The 17,520-nt window shown below is 43.7% G+C and overlaps 1 protein-coding gene across 2 annotated transcripts in view; it reads right to left on the bottom strand.

Annotated features, from left to right (window-relative positions):
• Window positions 1-5,168: 5,168 nt before the first annotated feature.
• fat4 (FAT atypical cadherin 4) overlaps window positions 5,169-17,520 on the bottom strand; it is a 96,220-nt gene continuing 83,868 nt past the window's right edge. The window contains exons 10-17 of one of the 2 annotated variants that reach the window (XM_088293840.1): window positions 17,344-17,448; window positions 16,903-17,210; window positions 13,931-14,016; window positions 12,500-12,679; window positions 12,056-12,180; window positions 10,154-10,371; window positions 8,824-9,085; window positions 5,169-7,639 (exon numbers count right to left, since the gene is read on the bottom strand). In XM_088293840.1, the coding sequence (XP_088149966.1) occupies window positions 5,733-7,639; window positions 8,824-9,085; window positions 10,154-10,371; window positions 12,056-12,180; window positions 12,500-12,679; window positions 13,931-14,016; window positions 16,903-17,210; window positions 17,344-17,448 (3,191 nt within the window). In that variant the 3' untranslated portion in view covers window positions 5,169-5,732. The remainder of the gene's footprint in view (window positions 7,640-8,823; window positions 9,086-10,153; window positions 10,372-12,055; window positions 12,181-12,499; window positions 12,680-13,930; window positions 14,017-16,902; window positions 17,211-17,343; window positions 17,449-17,520) is intronic. The other variant, XM_088293841.1, reaches the window with a different exon arrangement.

The following is a 17,520-nucleotide window of genomic DNA, read 5'->3' as shown; positions in this document are numbered from 1 at the left end:
CACATGAAAGCGATCTTCCGGAGCTGTCGGAAGAGAGTCGCGTCTCGACCGTCCCGTCTTATTTGGCCTTTCTTCCAATCGTAACTTTCAATCTCTTTGAGAGGCTTGAGATGGCGAGGCCAGAAAGGCGCGAACGTTGCCGTCACGAGCTCGCGCCGCAGACTAGCCGCGCCGCGCCGTGTGTTCGTGATGCCCTGTCACACTTTGCTACTTCAGCGAGATTTTGCGCTCTAATTAGAAGCTGCTGATTTAGTGTTCGCGCCGGTCGGCCCGGCGCGCCCGTTTGCTGCCGAGTCTCATTTTTTGAAAAAGTGCGCCGCTGCCACGGTTTGGCGTCGCTGACGTCGGCAGCGCCGCTTTTAGCCCGCGCCGGACCGCATGTCCGACAAGCAATCAGTCATCATCTGCGGCCGCTCGCTCGCACACCAAAACATTTGTTAATGATGTTCGACAAGTGTGGCGAAAACTGCTGCGCCAGCATGCAATTTAGCGCCCAAACTTAACTCCGTCGCAAAGATGAACTCTTGCTGAATCGCAGTTCATCGTTTGCAGATAGTGAACAATTCTTCTTAAAAAAAAAAAAAAGGCTTTTTATTGCAATTCCCCGGTCAACTTTGACCTTGTAAAACTAAACAGAAAACGTTGCACAGCTAAAACAACCACATCATTTTAGCTTAAAGGCCGTTAGCTTAATGCTAACAAATAATTGGAATCTCCATTGAAAAGCTAACGAATAGCATCTACATGGCGGTGCTTTTCAGAAATGGATATTTGAACAAAAATGGTGCAACAACACATTAGACAGACAATATATCAATATTCTCAGGCAAATTTTCGTTATCTTCTGAGAAATAGAAATTATACTACTGTAGTTGACCTGTTGAAAAAGTTGCGAAAGTCGTCAGAATTCTTTGTTTGTCTTTGTGACTGGCTTGTCCTGCCTCACAGTGGCCAAGTCGCACACACCAACAGTCATAATGAATACATTTTGAGGCACAAATCATTTCATTTTTTCCATGATGATTTTATAAAGAGCAATATTATTGAGAGTATTTAAAAAAAAAATACATGACATTTTTGTCGTTTTTCTTGATCAGTTTTTATGAAGTACAATTTTATGGATTGCCACTTTCCTGGAAACGATATTACCAAACCCAGAAAAGTGAGCCGTAACTTTCGTAATGCGTACCCCGGGGGCACTTTGATGTCAATTTCACTTGACAGTAGAGGGCAGTATCGGACAGAATGGTAGCACCCAGAGACAGAAGAAAACAGATGCTTTAATTCTGCTTAATTCCACAAACGCAATATTTATCAGGGACACAAGATATAGATTATTGCAAAGAATATTTTAATCCCTATGGGAAAAATAAAACTAGCATAACATTTTCTTTTTCTGTTCAGGAATGCAAAGAAGTAGATATAATTTGACGTTTTTTAAAAAAAAAAAAAATCTTTTACTATAAACTGTGTTTTGGACAGCTGTGACAACTAAAAATAAAGGCCTCACATGCTAGTAAATTGTCCACTTTGTCGTCTCAACAGCCATTGTCACGGCGGCCGTCTAGTCTGCAAACAGTCGTATTTCCCCAGTCCGCATGTGTCTACAGGTTGACTTATTAGCGGTGACAAGCAGGCTTGATTTAAAGGCTCACAAGTCAAGCAGTGCATGGGTGGGGTGCAACATTGACACAAGAGTTTGGTTGCAGCAGCTGCTTTTGGAGCTCAGTGCATCCTGAGCGGACGCGAAGCGGGTTTACACCGGCATGCGCCATGTCTCGCGCTGACGTTCAAGGGCGCCGCCTTGATGTCACACAATGAGAATGAGTTATTTTTTTGGATTAGAGATTGTTTGGAGCTGTTCAACACACTCATATAAATCTTCAACCAAGTATGCTCATATTGGTTGGCTAATACCTTCGGTCAATTTTTAAAATTATTTTTATTTTTTTTAAATTCCTTTTTATTTTAAAATTTTTGTGACATTTTTCAAGATGGAAATCTTGAAAAAAATATGTTTTTACAGCATCTTTTCATATGATTTTATTTCTTGGCAGCAATTAATCGGCAACTGATCAATTATCAAATTCATGATGATTATTTGGATAATCGAATAATCGTTTGGACACGAAAACAATTGAATAAAAATTGTTTCGTTTTGTCCGTGTTTCTGTCCTGTCATTTAAAAAGCATGGGATTTTTTATTATTTTTTTAAATTCCAATTCATCGATTAATCGACAAAATAATCTACTGAGCAAGCAGTGTGTGAGAAGTTCAAGGAAGCTAATCTGTGTTGTTGTTTACATGTTGACCCACATAAAAAGAAGTAAGACGCATGAAAGATACATGACCAGCATGAGTAATATTATGCGTCCATTGGGGTGGTGCTGGGCTCCTCCGGGGTCCCAATTAGCAGAGTGTTTCACGGCCGTGACCTAATTTGATTTAGTCCAATAATTCGAACATTAAGCAACCTTCAAGGACGTATTAGTCGTCATCGTTTTGCTATTTCTTTCCACAACTCTTCAGAAAGTGCAAAGCTCGTAGCAGATGTTGCTCATTCGGGTCGCAGTCGCTTGTGATGCGTTCACATGGGAAATGACAATGGCCTTGACGTGATTTCAATGAAATTCAGCATTCCAATTCTGTTATTAAAAATCCAGTGAAAGACTTTTTGTGTGCCTTTTTAAAAATGGTATAATGAGAATTCTTTAAAGTGTAAATTTCGCATTTCCACAAATAATTGGCTCCTCTTTAAAATACACTATGCCCCAATTAATTGCGAGAGTGCTGTTAATTCTTTTGCGATGCTTAATAGTGTTATCTTGTTAATTTGTTGACAGTCTTACCACAATACACAAAATCTGCGGCATCTGTTAAACTGTCGTTTCAAACTTTTCAAGCGGAAGTGTCTTTTAACACAGAATGACAGACTAGTCACAAAATATGCATTAATATGCACAGTTATTGTAATATATAATAGGTATTATGACTTAATAATAACAGTGAATAGTTTTTGTTATTGGTATTATTGTGTTTTTAATATAATATTCTTATATATTTTTAAATACATACTATAAGATACATTAATTAACAATAAATGAGTGAGAGAATAAATAAATAGTTACAAATAATTAATTAAATTAAAAATATTTATACTTACTGTTAAAAATATACTTCCAATTAAATATTGGCAAAACTGGTTGTCAATGTTGATCAGAGTTATCAACATCAGTTGAATATAACTAATAATGTAACTTCAATCTTTGTTGCCTTCAAAATGGAGTAATCAGTAATAAATAAGTTACTTTTTCAAGGGGACAATGTTAATTAGTGGAAATTAATTTAGTAGTTTTTGTTTTTTTCTCACATTCACTGGACAGCTGGAGTATGTCGGCTGCAAATACAGTAGCTATACGTTATATACTGAGCAGGATGAAGCGACTTCCATCCAACACATAAAGCGGACGTTTTTCAGAGCTGCATCCAAGCTTTGATTCCAGACAATTAGATTGTAAATCCGTACAACGGCAGACAAACTCCTGACTGCTTTTGATTTACTCGACATTCCTCTGGAGAGTTGAAGTCAACGTTTGTTTACGCACTTTTATAGTCAAATGCGGCACATTGCTTCTCAGGCACAGCAACATTAAAGGATGGATGAATGAACGCAAACGAAAGGAGGCGCTATGGCTGGAGCTCATGATCATCAATCTTCATGAGCATTTTTCTGGAGAGGGGGAGGTGATGGTGGAACTATTTATTCTGAGGGGCCAATATCAGCAGATCCGTGCCACATCCTTTCATAAATACTCCTAAAGGCAACATGGAAATCATTTGAACGCGGATTAGATGTTTGATGACATTTTGCGGCTTTGTGAGGGAACACCGCACGAGCTCCGTGGGAAGTTGAAGGGTGTCGAGACTCACACCTTCAATCGCAGGTTGACGGCATCGTCAGATTTGGCTGTCGCAAAAGATTTTTGTGCGCAAAAGACAGATCGCATTGCTTTTCGGATCAGACTCAAATTTGGTGTGTTGAGAAATGAGCTGGATAATTCGACATCGGCCAAAAATGGTAGCTCGAACTTGAGTTTTGATCACGTTAGCCAGTTGTGTCGACTCAATGTCATATATAGAACGTTTTGGCATAATATCACTTTTCTAAATTACTTTTTTCCATTTACCATGAGATCATCATACTTTTCTTCAAATAATACAACTTTGTCAAATTGATTGATGACATCAGATTAATTACCACTAATTATTTTTTCTTTTAATGTTGCACTACAAATATGGTCTTGTAACTTTTCTTTTTTTGTTGTTGTGTTGGTTTGTTGTCTTCTCTTAAATTCAGATTTTTGTTTTGTTTTAAATAAAACTGTTTTCTAACTATTTCCACAAAATTAAAACTTAATTGTTCTTATTTTAATAAATAAACTCATTTAATATAATTACCAAAAAATAAGAAATCTTGAAATATTTCAGTGTTGCTAACAAAATTACATTTCCTTGGAATTTTTTTTTTTTCTAATTAAATGAAAAAAAAAACAAAAAAAATGGAAATATTATTTCATTGTCAAATTTGGGAAAAGAAAAATCACTCAAAAACTACTAACAGGAAAACTTTGCAATTGTCATATTGATTTGCAACAAGATTGACAAGCAGCTTTAAATAAATATTTTTTTATTCTGTTATTGGCTTTTTACAAGTACAAAGCATACAGCATGTTATAGTTTTATAAAAAAGTGGAAAATAGTGACGTTACATATGTAACAGATGTAAAAAATAGGTCTTTAACCCTTACTTTCCCCGAAAGTAAGAACATACATTTCGGCTTATGAAAAAATATCCATAAAAACACAGCTTAAGTAAATTTAAGTTAATAAACCGTACAAAAAGGAAGCGACCTTAAAACATAATGTCAACATAATGGACGAAGACACCAATGGCAAATGACTCCACGTGTGAATTGTGTCAACATATACAGTACACTGTCTTTGTTTGAGTCATTTAAGGAAAAAAAACAGATCCATAAGTTGTCATCATGTTGATTGAAAAACAAAATGGCAAAAGCATTTGAAATGCTAACGATACCACCCAAAACCAGAAATACCCCAACCCCCCTTCAAAAACAAAAACACCCCCCCCCCCCCACATGCTGCAATCCTCAAATGTGTGTAAGGCAGGGGACTTGATTCATCGTCACTCTTGGAGCAATTAACCAGCCTTCTGTGAGAAAACAAAACCCGAAGCGGAGACTGAGAGTGATTTACATCAGAGTGCTTACTTTCACGCTGCGTCTGCAGGTGCGGTCTCTTCAAAACGCACATGCTTCCTTTGCCGTGGAATTAAAACTCGACCGGCGACGTAAAAACAGGAGTTTTGTTTCGTTCTACACCTGGGAGTGTTAATTTCGTCTGCCGTCTTATCTTTCGGGCTGCGAGGGAGAGGCATTATCGGTAATAAGGAACAGAAACGTTTGACCGAGATAACACGTATGGAGGTCAATTTAATTCAGACGCGGGCTTCTTCAAAGGGTGCAAACGACGCATGATGGGACAGCTGGACGGAGACTGGTAAAACCTTTCCAAGGTGGATTCAGGTGCCGTTGCTTCTGCCTTACTGCATTGAAAGTCGTCATTATTTTTCGATTAAAAAAACACTCACACAGTCCGACGTTCTTTTGGGAGAACATCACCATAATCTACAACAAGACAATAAATAGTCTCATACATATTGTTCGGCTTCGCCTTCATTTAGAATGGTGACCGAGCCATCCCCACTGTTCATCTCAATGTCCTTTGCAGATGCATTTTCAGGAAGCATTGCTAAGTCCTTGAACACATCAACGTAATGTCCAAAACCGGGGCCCCAGCTCAAAAGATTGTCCCAGTTGAACGCCCCAGCTGGCGGGCCCAGTTTGTGAGGCAGGGTGTTGTGCTGCTCAGTCGGAGGAAACTGGGCCATGCCAGGACCACCTTCCGCCCGGCGGCTCGAGTACCGCCTCTGCTTCAACCTCCCGCCGTAATCCTCGTCGTCCGCGTCGGACTCGTTGACTTGCGAGAGCTTGGGGACCCGGGAGCTGTAAGAAACGGGTTTTTCCCGGTCATACTCCATCTCCGAGCAGGTGAAGGAGTCATGCGAGTCACTCTCCGAAGAGGATTCTGGGGCAGGGATGCCGTCAGCGGGGTTGCGGACTCGTGAGAGAGGCCGACGGCAGTCCTCTTCGGAGCTGGAGCGCCCGTGGTCGGCACTGCATATGCTGGGGTTGCGAGGACGCGGATTGTTCAGACGCTCCACTTCCTCGATGGAGAGCCCCACGGGGGGCCCCGTCTCCAGAGGGATCTGCTCAATGGGCTGCTTGAGGCGACTCCCCGGGCGGGACGTGTGGCCGTGGCTGGCCATGGTCTGCGGACTCTTGCTGCGCCTCCCCAGCCGGGTGGCGTAGTTGAACATGGGCGGTGGCTGGCACATGTCATTGTGCAGGTCCAGGGGGCTGCCCTCGCGGCGAGCAAGGTTAAGCTCCCTGGTAGGGGTGTTTCTGTAAAAGGACGAGGGCTTGGTGAACGGGGCCGGGGATTGTCTGGAAAGATGGTTCGGCGTGGGGCAAGCGGAGTGGGCGTGGCTGAGCGGGGTGGATCGTAGTGCTTGAGTGTACTGAGGTTGGTAGGAGTAACTGGTGGCACCCAGCGGCAAGGGGGACTGCCGTGCAAAGCCCAGCGGGCTGTGCCTCTGGATGGAGAATTTGGGAGTGTGGCTTCGGAATTGCTTGTAGTGCTGGATGATGTCCGCGTCAGACGGTGCAATGCTGCTGGCGTTATCAATGTCGTAGTGCTCGATATCAGCCTCCGGGCCATTACAAGGGGCGCAGGGGGCACTTGGGACAGCCTCATTGTTGTGAGGGATGTCAGATTCATCGTAGATCAGGTAAGGATTTTCCCTCTCGATGATATCTGGTTTAGGATTCCCTTCTGGTTGTTTGCGGACCGTCATATCATCTCCGTACGGCGGGATGTTGTCTGGGTCATCGAATGCCACATTCTCACTCCCCTTCTTCTTCTTTTTCTTCTTTTCCTTGGGTTTCTTCTCCTTGGAATCTTTTGGCACTTTGGTTTTATTGCGGTCCTTGCAATGATTGCACAGGATGAGACTGAGCACAACCAAGGCGAGCACCGTAGCACAGCTGCCGACGATAGCGGGGACTGCCCAAATCGGGAGAACCATGGCTTCCGTTGCGGGATTGGGACTGCAGACAAAACCGCCGTTGTTGCCCGTCTTGCACGTGGTCCCTTGAGGGCACTGAACACCCAGGCAGGCCACTTGGGTCTCGCACGTCTTTCCGGTGTAGAACTCGGAGCAGACACAGGTGAACCCAAAACGGGAATCTGGGACGCATCTTCCGTGGTTCTGACAGGGACTTGAGGCACAGTCGCCAGGTGGGACGCATTGGTAGGTGTACCACTGGTTGATGCACATCAGGCCATCCCAGCATGGGCTGCTCTCGCACAAGTTTGGACCTCTGCAACCAATCTTGACAGATGGACTGGTCTTCGTTAACACAACGAGGCCGTGTTCTCCGGTGAAAGGCAAGTTCTCACCTTTGTATTTCACATAGGCAAGGCAGCCATCAAAACCTGCGGCCGAAAAAATGGGAGAAAACAAAGAGCCATTAGGGTCTAGGAGGACACAACAGTTTCCTGGACAGAGATCAGTGCTGAGTGAGTGATTTTCTTGGGCTTGTGCTTGTTCACTTCCTCTCAAACAAACAGGAACCGGGAGCTCTAATCACAACAAAATGAATACTGTTTGGACAGCTAATTGGTAGAAAACAAATGTATGCTTAACTTGCAGATTTACATAAAGAAAAATGGAAAGCGTTGTATCCAAAACAGAGAGTCTATCGTCGAAGCTGTTGTAGCTTCCAGACATACATCTGTGTTTGATGAGCGTGTCTGTATGTAATTTAATCTCTGGCTTTGTGTATTGTCAAACAACAGTGATGTTAATACAGCTTTTTGTTTTATTCTTAAATTCAGTGCAGTGCGCATTCAGTCCATTTGGCGTTTGATCGTTCACCACTGAAGATTCTTTGCACTGCTGAGGTCAGAGTTGGTTGACAGGGAGTGTGCATGCTCGGAAATGTGCCCTCCCTCAACAAATCAGGATTTTGACCAAATCAGTCTGTGGCATTCGATTTGTTTTCCGTCCCCTGAAAAAGTGAATATTCCGTCTGTCTGGAAACACTCTGTTTCACCTTTTCCTCACGTCCTCAACACAACCTCGAGTATATCTGATCCATGATTTAGGTCAAAAACACACGAAACAAAGACAAAAACACTCAAATGTCTTCGAAGGCAAAGCACTCCAAGGAGAAGTCAGATTAAATCATTATTTGTTCTTTTTTCCAGTCTCTGTGATTGATATTTAATAAAGCAACATTTGTAAAGCAACTACTGTAAATTCAAAGCAGGTAAATCTCAGCAGTGTCAAACTGAAATAAACTTGTTTGAGGGCCACCAAATACGGTCGGCAATCGGAACAACGGATGATTAATTAATTTATTTGGGGTTGACAAAAGTGCTGCCAAACATGCAAGAACTGGATGTTCTTACGTGTACTCAACATAACGGGCTTCAAGTTCCACTGTAGTGCCGCATCAATAATCCAAAAACACCACAATAAGGCGAGATTTACACTGCAGTTCCAAGTGCACAATTTTTTTGGATAGCCCTAATGTAGCATTTTCAGAACATGTTTAACCGCACCCTCACTTTAGTTCACGTCAACAGCAGCAGTCAATCAAACGGTAAAACCTCACCTGCCGCAGTTTTCTGATGTGCAGGACCGGGTGGGATCCCTCCGAGGGAAATGGAGAGGACGCCAAGACCTCCAAAGTCCTGGGTGGGAAGCTGGATTACGCGGGAGTGGCTGTTGTCCACTTGCATTAAGGTGGTGGAGCCATTCTTAACCAGCATGAGGGTGTGCCACAGACCATCAGACAGCACCACGTCCCCTATGGTTCGCTCCACTTTGCCGCCCACGCCCGCGTCCGAGATGTAGTGGATGTTGCCGTTCCTCAGCTGAGGGAGGGAGACAGAATTTTGGTCATGTATTACTTAATCAAGTACTTCCCAAACTCACAGCGCCCTTCAACATCCTGACAGAGTTGACCACCCACACCTCACAAAATGGCGATCCATGTTTTGCCTTGGTTTGACTGGGTATTAACTTATTAACTAGGTCGAGTTGTTTAAACTACTCAGGGTCTTGGTCACGGTGTCAGTTCCTCACAAAACTCCTCGAAGTCTTGGTCTTAACTGCTGTAGTCTTGGTCTTGACTTTGTTATAATTTTTTAAGTCTTGCTTTTGACTTGGTCTGAAAGTCTTGGTCACGGGTTAGGTTTAAGTCCTCAAGTATTGGTCTTGACTTAGCCCTAGGTCTTGGTCTGGTTGTAGTCCAGACCAAGTCTTAGTCTGGTTGTAGTCTTAATTGATGATTTAAGGATAGGTTTTGGTCTAAACTCCTCATAGATACGTTCAAAAATCCTCAAGTCTTACTCTCTTCTCCTCAAAGTCTATTTCACAAAAAACTGGAGTGTCGTTTAGCCCTCAACTCCCCAACTCCCTTTGTCTTGCCGTAGTTTTAACTCCTTAATGCAATGGGCTTAACTTGTTTTTTACCCTGAAAAAAAGTCTGAACATCTCAAAGTATTGGTCTTTATTGAGTCTTCGCACTTCGAGGGGAAGAGTGGCTTTTTTACTTGTCTTTTGACTTCACAATGCAGCTGAAAAACAGCAATCTAGTATTGAATATGTGTATGTTCACATCCTGCTGACTACGCAGTGCTTCTTAATAATAGCTTTTGTTCCCTGACGCTGAGAATTTAAAATCCAGACTTCCTCTGTGATCATTTTCAATACTTCAGGGGCATTAACTTCCCTTGGAAAACATTTGATTCCAGACCTGCTGCGTTTCATTATTTATAAGTCGGATCAATTTGATGCCGTTTAACTGAAGCAACAGCCTGTTTGCTGTTCCCACGGAAGTCATGCGTGGAAATGGCTGCTGATACATTAACAGTACTGCACAATGTGCGAGGAAGGAGGAGAGTTCATCTGCTGAAATGACAAAAGGTTTGCGCTTCTACCTTAACAGTGGTATAGTTGCTGCTCTCCTGCACGTGCAGCAACGTGCCACTCTTGCCACGCGTCCTGAACTTGACCTCCAGACGGCTGGGAACGACGGGGTCGGGGATCCCGCCCTGCAGTGAGCGCCTCAGCAGGACGTCACGCTTGGGGCCCTCCTTCAAGGCGTAGTCCAGGCGACCGGTGCCACCCAGGGACAGTGCGGTGTCAGCCGTGATATCTGCGCAACAGACGACGACAAAGACAATGAATCTTCACCATCGGTTTTAGTCTTCAAAGTTCTCCAGTGGCTTTGAATCGTCGCTCGCTCTGCAGCTGCTGCGCACTTATGTGTCAGTTATTTTCCTTATTCAACAGCCAGAACCGCAAATTGGGCCTTCATTTCACTCTCGTAATTACAGATAGCAAAGCCAAAGTGAAGTATGCAGGCCAATAAGGGGGTCTCATGTGTCAATGAGACGAATATTAGTCGAGCACACTTGTAACCAAAGGGCCTGAAAGTGGTGCATGTCTACAAGTCCAACATGGAATGTTGGAATATTTGGAATTCAAACGCAATTTTAATTCCTCAACGTTGAATCATTTTATAGTCTTAGCAAGTTTTTTTCTTACAAACCAGAACAACAAATTCAACCCTTCATTTCTTCAACTTGTGGGATGTGAAAGCAACGTGTAAGAAATGGCCCTTTCCTAACTACTTCGTACAATATGCTTAAAGCATCAACAAGGCGACAACAACGCGAGAAGTGCAGGAAGTTGGGTTGTGTATGTTTGTCAATGACATCAAAAACAATCCTCAATCGCGCTCTCGTTGGTTGAGGCGAAACGTGCCATCGTTTTCCAACAACAGTCACATCGATCTCCACGAATGTGATAACGCTGTCTACACAGCAATGCCAGGCGGGCGAGCTCCCACCAGCTGTGTCAACACCATCATGCTGTCTCCACCTTCCGAGGTGCTGAGAGATGCACAGCTGCAACACATATTTTCTTCGGGGTATTTTTACGAAGAAGGAAGACAAAGACAAGCAGCTGTCAAACACTTCTCCTTTGTCCTTGAAATTTGGGCAGCCTATCCGTTAAAATGTATTCAGCTCAAGTTTATCAAGAAATGCATTGTCGTAGGCGATCCTGACAGGCATCTTCCAAATGTTTATCCAAGCTACCATGAGAATCATTGATGAGCTGCAGCACATCCTTGCTGACTTTGGGAGCCAGGTGGGCGGCAGCCTGAAATGATAGCCAGCCAATCGCAGCCACAGTTGTTTATTTGATTTCTTTTAAAAATGTCAAAACTTCTTGGTTCAGGTGCAGAAGGTTTATTGGTCGCATAGTGCACTTTGCTCGAGACGACATACATATGGGTTGATAGTTTGTAAGATGCCGGATTATTGGATGGACTATTTTTGGAATCGACAATAAGTTAGTCGCCCACAGTGTTGGCCTTTAAGTGTCCAGAAACAGTCACTGAAAGTTTGAAGAATTGTCTTCAATGATTCTTGCAAGCTAGGACATTTACAAGGAATTAAGTTCTTCTTGCTTTCACATGAAGATATAATCCCTAGCCTCGTTTACTCCATCATCCTGCAAAATAGACTTTTCTTCCATTTGATAGCGTGAAATACAGAAGTACGTTTCCAGTGTGCGATATCACAGCCCAGTCCTGCTACTACAGCCCAAGGCGGAAAATTGCCAGGTTGACACAGAACAGCGACACAGGAAAAAGTCAGCGGCATTACAATTGTAAGTCATCACTCTGGATATTATCATAATTAAAGACACAAAGCTGAGACAGAGGCAGTTGGCGTCACGGCCAACACGATGACTCATACGACGGGGAATCATTAATCTTGAAAGCAAAATTAAGTGCGCTCTGAAGACACCTCAAAGGCGCATTGACTTACATTTCTCACAATATTTGCCAGTGAAGCCGTCCACACACTGGCACTGCTGCCAAGACCAGTGGTCCAAACAGGTGCCCCCGTGTCTGCAGGGGCTGGCGGTGCAAGCTGCCTCCAGTCTTGGGCATCTAAAAAAAAAAGGAAGGACAATCGCATCAGTCAGTTTGACAGGCCGAAAAGAATCTCCAGGAAGAGAGGCAGATGGGCTCGCTCGAAAAGAAATTCTGGATGATTAGCATATTAAAAGATCTGCCTTCGCGTTAACAAAAAAATATCTGCAAACGGTTTCTGGTATCTCTCAGCTTTTGAGAATGTCTGAAAAAGCCGAGCAGATGTCCCACAGCGAGAGGGAAGACGGACAGATGGAAGCGAGCGAGACAAGATGGCGAAAGGATGAAATTAGGACTGAAGGGCATTTGGGTGGTGGGTCTGGCGGGGGTTGTCGACCTGTCAAGGATGCCGTGCGATGCCAGCGCCTGACTGGGCTCCAGCGGGCGGCCATTGACGGCTAACTCCATGATGCAGCCCACAAAGTCATGAGTGGCGACCTGACCGCGTCGGTGGAGGACCGACTCCATTGACCTGACGCCCCCCACTGACAGCCGGTTGGGCTCCACGTCCAGGATCCTGCACACACAAAGGAAACCCTCCGTCAAATGGCGGAACACCAAAATCGGTATCCACCGAACTGCCCTTCAAACATTCAGCGCAGCTCTTCCCCATTTGATTTGTTTTGGAGACGAGCAACGAAGGAAAAGCCGACGACCCGTGCTTTGTTTTAGTAAGCCTGGTGTCGACAACCTTGGATCAATATGAGGTCGTCAGCATTTTAAACACTCATTTTAATAATTAAAATGATGTCCAACGACGCCTCAAAGTTTTAGTCTGAACTCATTTAAATTTTTCTTGATGTAGTCTAACATCTCAAAGTGGTCTGAAAGTGGTCTTTAACCCTGAAGGTCGTCTGAGTGGTCTTGACTGAACCTTAACTCCTCCAGGTCTTTGTCTTCCTCAAAGGGCAAAGTGTGTCTCCTACTTGTTTGCAATTTTATCGTGATACAGCCAATGTGCACGCTACTCAGGTCTAATACAACATTCGTATCAAAAATCTGCATTGAATCACAACTTGTATAAAAAAATATTTAAAAAAGGGGGAAAAAAAGGCATGCGTGATTCTAATCACGAACTTGCCATCACCAAAAAAGTTTCTACCCAAATTTCTCAGGAGTTCGGTTCCTTCAGAATGACAAATGATCTCACTTTCAAGCTGGAACAAACATATCATCAAGAAGAAGAAAAAAAAAACCGTTTTCTTAATTTTACTTGAGGACAACTTGGCCATGGTCAGCCGCAGTGAACTCGGCCAAGCGAGCTTCTACAGTTACCTCACTTGTTCCCGACGTGGCGCTCGGCACGGTGACTAGGAGCTGTTGCAAGACAACAGCCGGGCCAGGATGAAGGAAAACTCATTAACACCAAACAAAAATTAAACTGCAAAGTCTTTCCTTGAGTACTCTGCAATTTTCCCGCCGCTGTTATTGGCGGGAGAATTTTACGCCCCTCTAATAAAGGCCAAAAACGTTTTTGGTTAAACGGTCACGACCGGCAGACACGCAGCTCCTGACAAAACTTTGGCAAATGCTCGGCTAGCATTTGCTGGTGGGAAATGTGCGTTGAATTATTATTTTTTTTAATGCTACACAGCAGAAGAAACATCATAGCAGGTGGAAGCAAACATTTGGATCCCGCCATAATTACTTGTGGAGTTTTCCAGGCCTTAGGAATTGGATGTGTCAACCCAATTTTAGTGTATACAGTTGAACTGAAGAGAGGATGGGAAAAAAAAAATGTTTGCATGTGTGTGCGATTTTGTCTTACCAGTCGGTGTGAACGGCCACATTGCTCACGGCACAGTAGCCTGGTTCCTGGTCATCGCCGCACAGGTCCACCGTCAACGAGGCAGCCTGCGAGACAGAGCATCGACAGTCACATGATGCGGTGGGTGATCCTTCCCAGACAAATCCAATAAACCAAAGTGTCCGCTTTGTACGCATGCCAACAGTCTTGGAAGTTGCAAAGAATCCAAATCGCACAATCTGCCCTTGTGCGCAGCAGTTGTTGCTCCGTCAAAAGTACAAACAGCCTGTCAGCAAGTTTTTCACTGGCGATAATTAGGGTCAGGCGGCGCTTTCGACGCATTCCACATGCAACTCAGTCGAACTTGATTTTGGATCGATGAATATTTATGCAACTCTGGCGTACAAGTTGACTAATGAAGGCGACAATCTTGAGAAGTTCATTTGCTTTGGAGACTTTTGAGGTGGAAATAATTTAGGGACGTCAACTTATGTTTCAAAGTATACACTGAATATAAAGCACAAACTATGATCGAAAAACCCTTCAAGGCCATTCTAAACTTTCTCCATCCTGTACATCCAGTTCAGGGTCACAAGGAGCTGGATGCTTTCCCATCTGATGGTCCAAAGGCAGACTACACCCTGGACTGGTAGCCACTCAATCACAGGATGGAAGACTCTCCATGACTTCCACTAATAACCCAGGCTAAACTTAGCTCCCCCGCGACACGCAAAAATGGGTCAAAATCTATCACTTGAACATTTTTCCTTGACATCAATTGCTACTTTTCCATTTGACGGGTCTTGGGCGTTTTCTTGTGGCATTTTAGAGCATTACAGAGGAAGCACAAAATCCACTATTTCACAGCAAATAGTTGAGGATAGGTTCCATGGGAAAAAAAACACAAAAGGGTGAATTTATAAATTTATATTTCAATTTTCAGTACGGTACAGACGAGTACCTAGTTCCCACGTGCTCAGTCTCTCGCTAAAGGACGTTAAGGTCAGTGACAACCTTTTGGCAGTATGTCAAACTTGTTAACCCCTTCAAAACGGAAAGAAACCAACAAGAAAATAAGTGTGACACTGAAAAAAAGAGTGCAGTGCAATCACAACTTTTTTCAAAGCATTCAAACAAGAGAAAAGCGGAAGCTGTGGAGGAGCAAATATTGAGAGAGCATATAGAACAATGTACACAGAAAAAAAGCATCTTGGGTGGACGTTTTAATTTTGTTAATGGCTAGCCATGCTATGTATGCTACTTGCTAAGTGTATTTACGACTGACACGGAAAAAAATATTACAAATACAAGCCGGTCAACTTAAAAGCAAAATATTCTGATTCTGGCGCCACCTATTGAGGATCAATTTTTTTTACAGAGATGTTAAGTGATTGGCCAGCAAATACATGTAGGAGTGTGCCAGTAAAATGCTATCCATTTACAGTAAACCTTTCTTCGGCTGTCTAAAAGATACGGTTCTGTGCATCAGTGACAAAATCACTTGATGATTGCTAAAAATTGAGCTCCCAAGACTGTGTGAATGTGCGGCAAAAACGGAAAATTGAGAGGGACCGCACGGAGCTCCTGGTGGATCTAGAGTAAACATGGACCACACGCTCCTGGGATCTCAGAACACAAATCATCCATAGCCCCGATGTGTTTCTCTCCCCGTCGCACATGAAGCGCGCATACAACAACATAACCCTTTTGAAGCGCCATAAAAAGTGTCCGAGCCAGATGAACATTTTTACGAACCTCGAGCAATCAAAAGCCGTAAAGCCTTATAAACGCTGCTCACTATCCTGTGTCTTGCTGCGGTGTTTTTTCACTTTCCGCAAAGCCTTTGGAAGATTGTCCTCAGTGCTTTTGTGTGCGGCTGAGGGAACATGAGTAGAGCACCAATGCGGCCCATTGTTTTTGGAAGAACCCGTGGAGTCGGTCTCGACTGTGGCGGAGGTACAGTACGTGCTGGTTCCTATTTGCTTTAACCTGGTTCTAATAGTCCAACCAATCAAGAGTTCAGTGATGAGTTGTTGTTCCTAATCAACCACACTGAGAGCTAATTTGTCAAACTCTATTTTTAAGCTACTTGCTCACTTTTGGGGGGGGGGGGGGGGGGGGGGTGTTGTTGGTACTGATTTATTGGACCATTTTTACCGGCCTTCATTCAACAGTTGCCTGATTTTTGGACCTGTTTGTTATATTGTTCCTTCAAACAGGATTGTGATTGCACTTTCAGTTGTGACTAGAAGAGGAATCGGGAAATGCGAGCCCAAGTAAATCAAACATTGGAGTTCGGCCCTCTGTTCAATTTATGGCAGCTGAACCTTGTGGTGTATTTAAGTCTGGTAGTGGCGTTTGATGGGGCGGAGCCCTGAGCAAGGATATAGAGTGGTACGTTAGCTTCTCATGCTAATCTCCGACTGGCTCACTGCCATACACTTGTCACTTGTGATGTGAAGACGGAAGGATCCATTTCTTTCCGTCCACTTCCACAGCCCCCATATTAATTTACAAGCTATCACTCAGCATTACCTGCAAAACAACAAATTAAATGTTCTACCAGGTCGCCCTGTGAAATTTCCAATTCTCTGTGTGAGAGATTTGAAGTCCATTGCGACGCCTGTTTTATAAAAGCTTTGACAGGGCTTGGATGCATTCTTCTTCCAGTTTCCGTGCCGCCACATATCTGGCAGGGTGAAGCCTTTCATTCAAGAGACACAATTTCAATCTTGTAGGCTGTTTTAGATCCTTGTATGGTAAATCACAAACGAGCAGAAGAATTGTAATTACAAACCGTGGATGCTGTAAGCCGAGCTACCAGTGGTCTGGGAGACTGCAATTATCTGATGGTGCAAACAACAAGCTGGCTGCTGTTTAGCTAGGAAACCTCAGGACATAAACTGTGTTCTATTCTACGTTCCTCTTCCTTTTACGCAATTAAGCTGTTGCTTTAAACCTCAAACATCTCCCATAAAAGCGGCCACTCTTACCATCCCAGCCCGCCTGGCGATGACTGTGTGGAACTGCCCGTCGGACACTTTTATCATGGTCATCAGTTTGTATGTTCCGCTTCCCAAGTTGAAGGAGAAGCGCATCCGTCCCTCGAAGATCTCCAGGGCCAAGAATTCGGCCTTGTCTCCGGTCTGGTTATCGTGGTTGTACATGAGCAAGGCGTTGCTCTTCAGGGTGGCAAACTTCATGTAAATGTAGTTGTTATTAGGGTCCAGAGACGGGAACTCCATATAGGAAAGCTCCTCAAAGCCATAGCTGTTCAATTCGCAGTGTTTACCAAAAACCCCTGAGCACAGAAAAAAGATAATGAGGGATGACTTCAAGTAATGTTGTCAGAACACAATATTTGAGCTGTGAAAAATGATACGAATGGAATGGAGTTTCTATTCTACATGCAAGTTGCCTCCACTGTTACTCACCAAATGGACAATGACAGTAATATCCATCCACTCGGTTCTGACAGGAGCCGCCATTGAAACATGGGTTACACTCACAGTGATTGATGATGGAATCACATGTTTTGCCTGGGTTCACAAGACAACACGCATTAACGTGGATGGAGTGGTGGAAAACAACGCAGGGGAACACATTCCCCA

This window comes from Idiotropiscis lumnitzeri, chromosome 4, assembly GCF_059441095.1.
Source record: "Idiotropiscis lumnitzeri isolate Australia: NSW breed Sydney's pygmy pipehorse chromosome 4, RoL_Ilum_1.0, whole genome shotgun sequence".
NCBI lineage: Eukaryota > Metazoa > Chordata > Actinopteri > Syngnathiformes > Syngnathidae > Idiotropiscis > Idiotropiscis lumnitzeri.
Note: the sequence above shows the minus strand (reverse complement) of the source record. Positions and strands in the feature narration are given on the sequence as shown.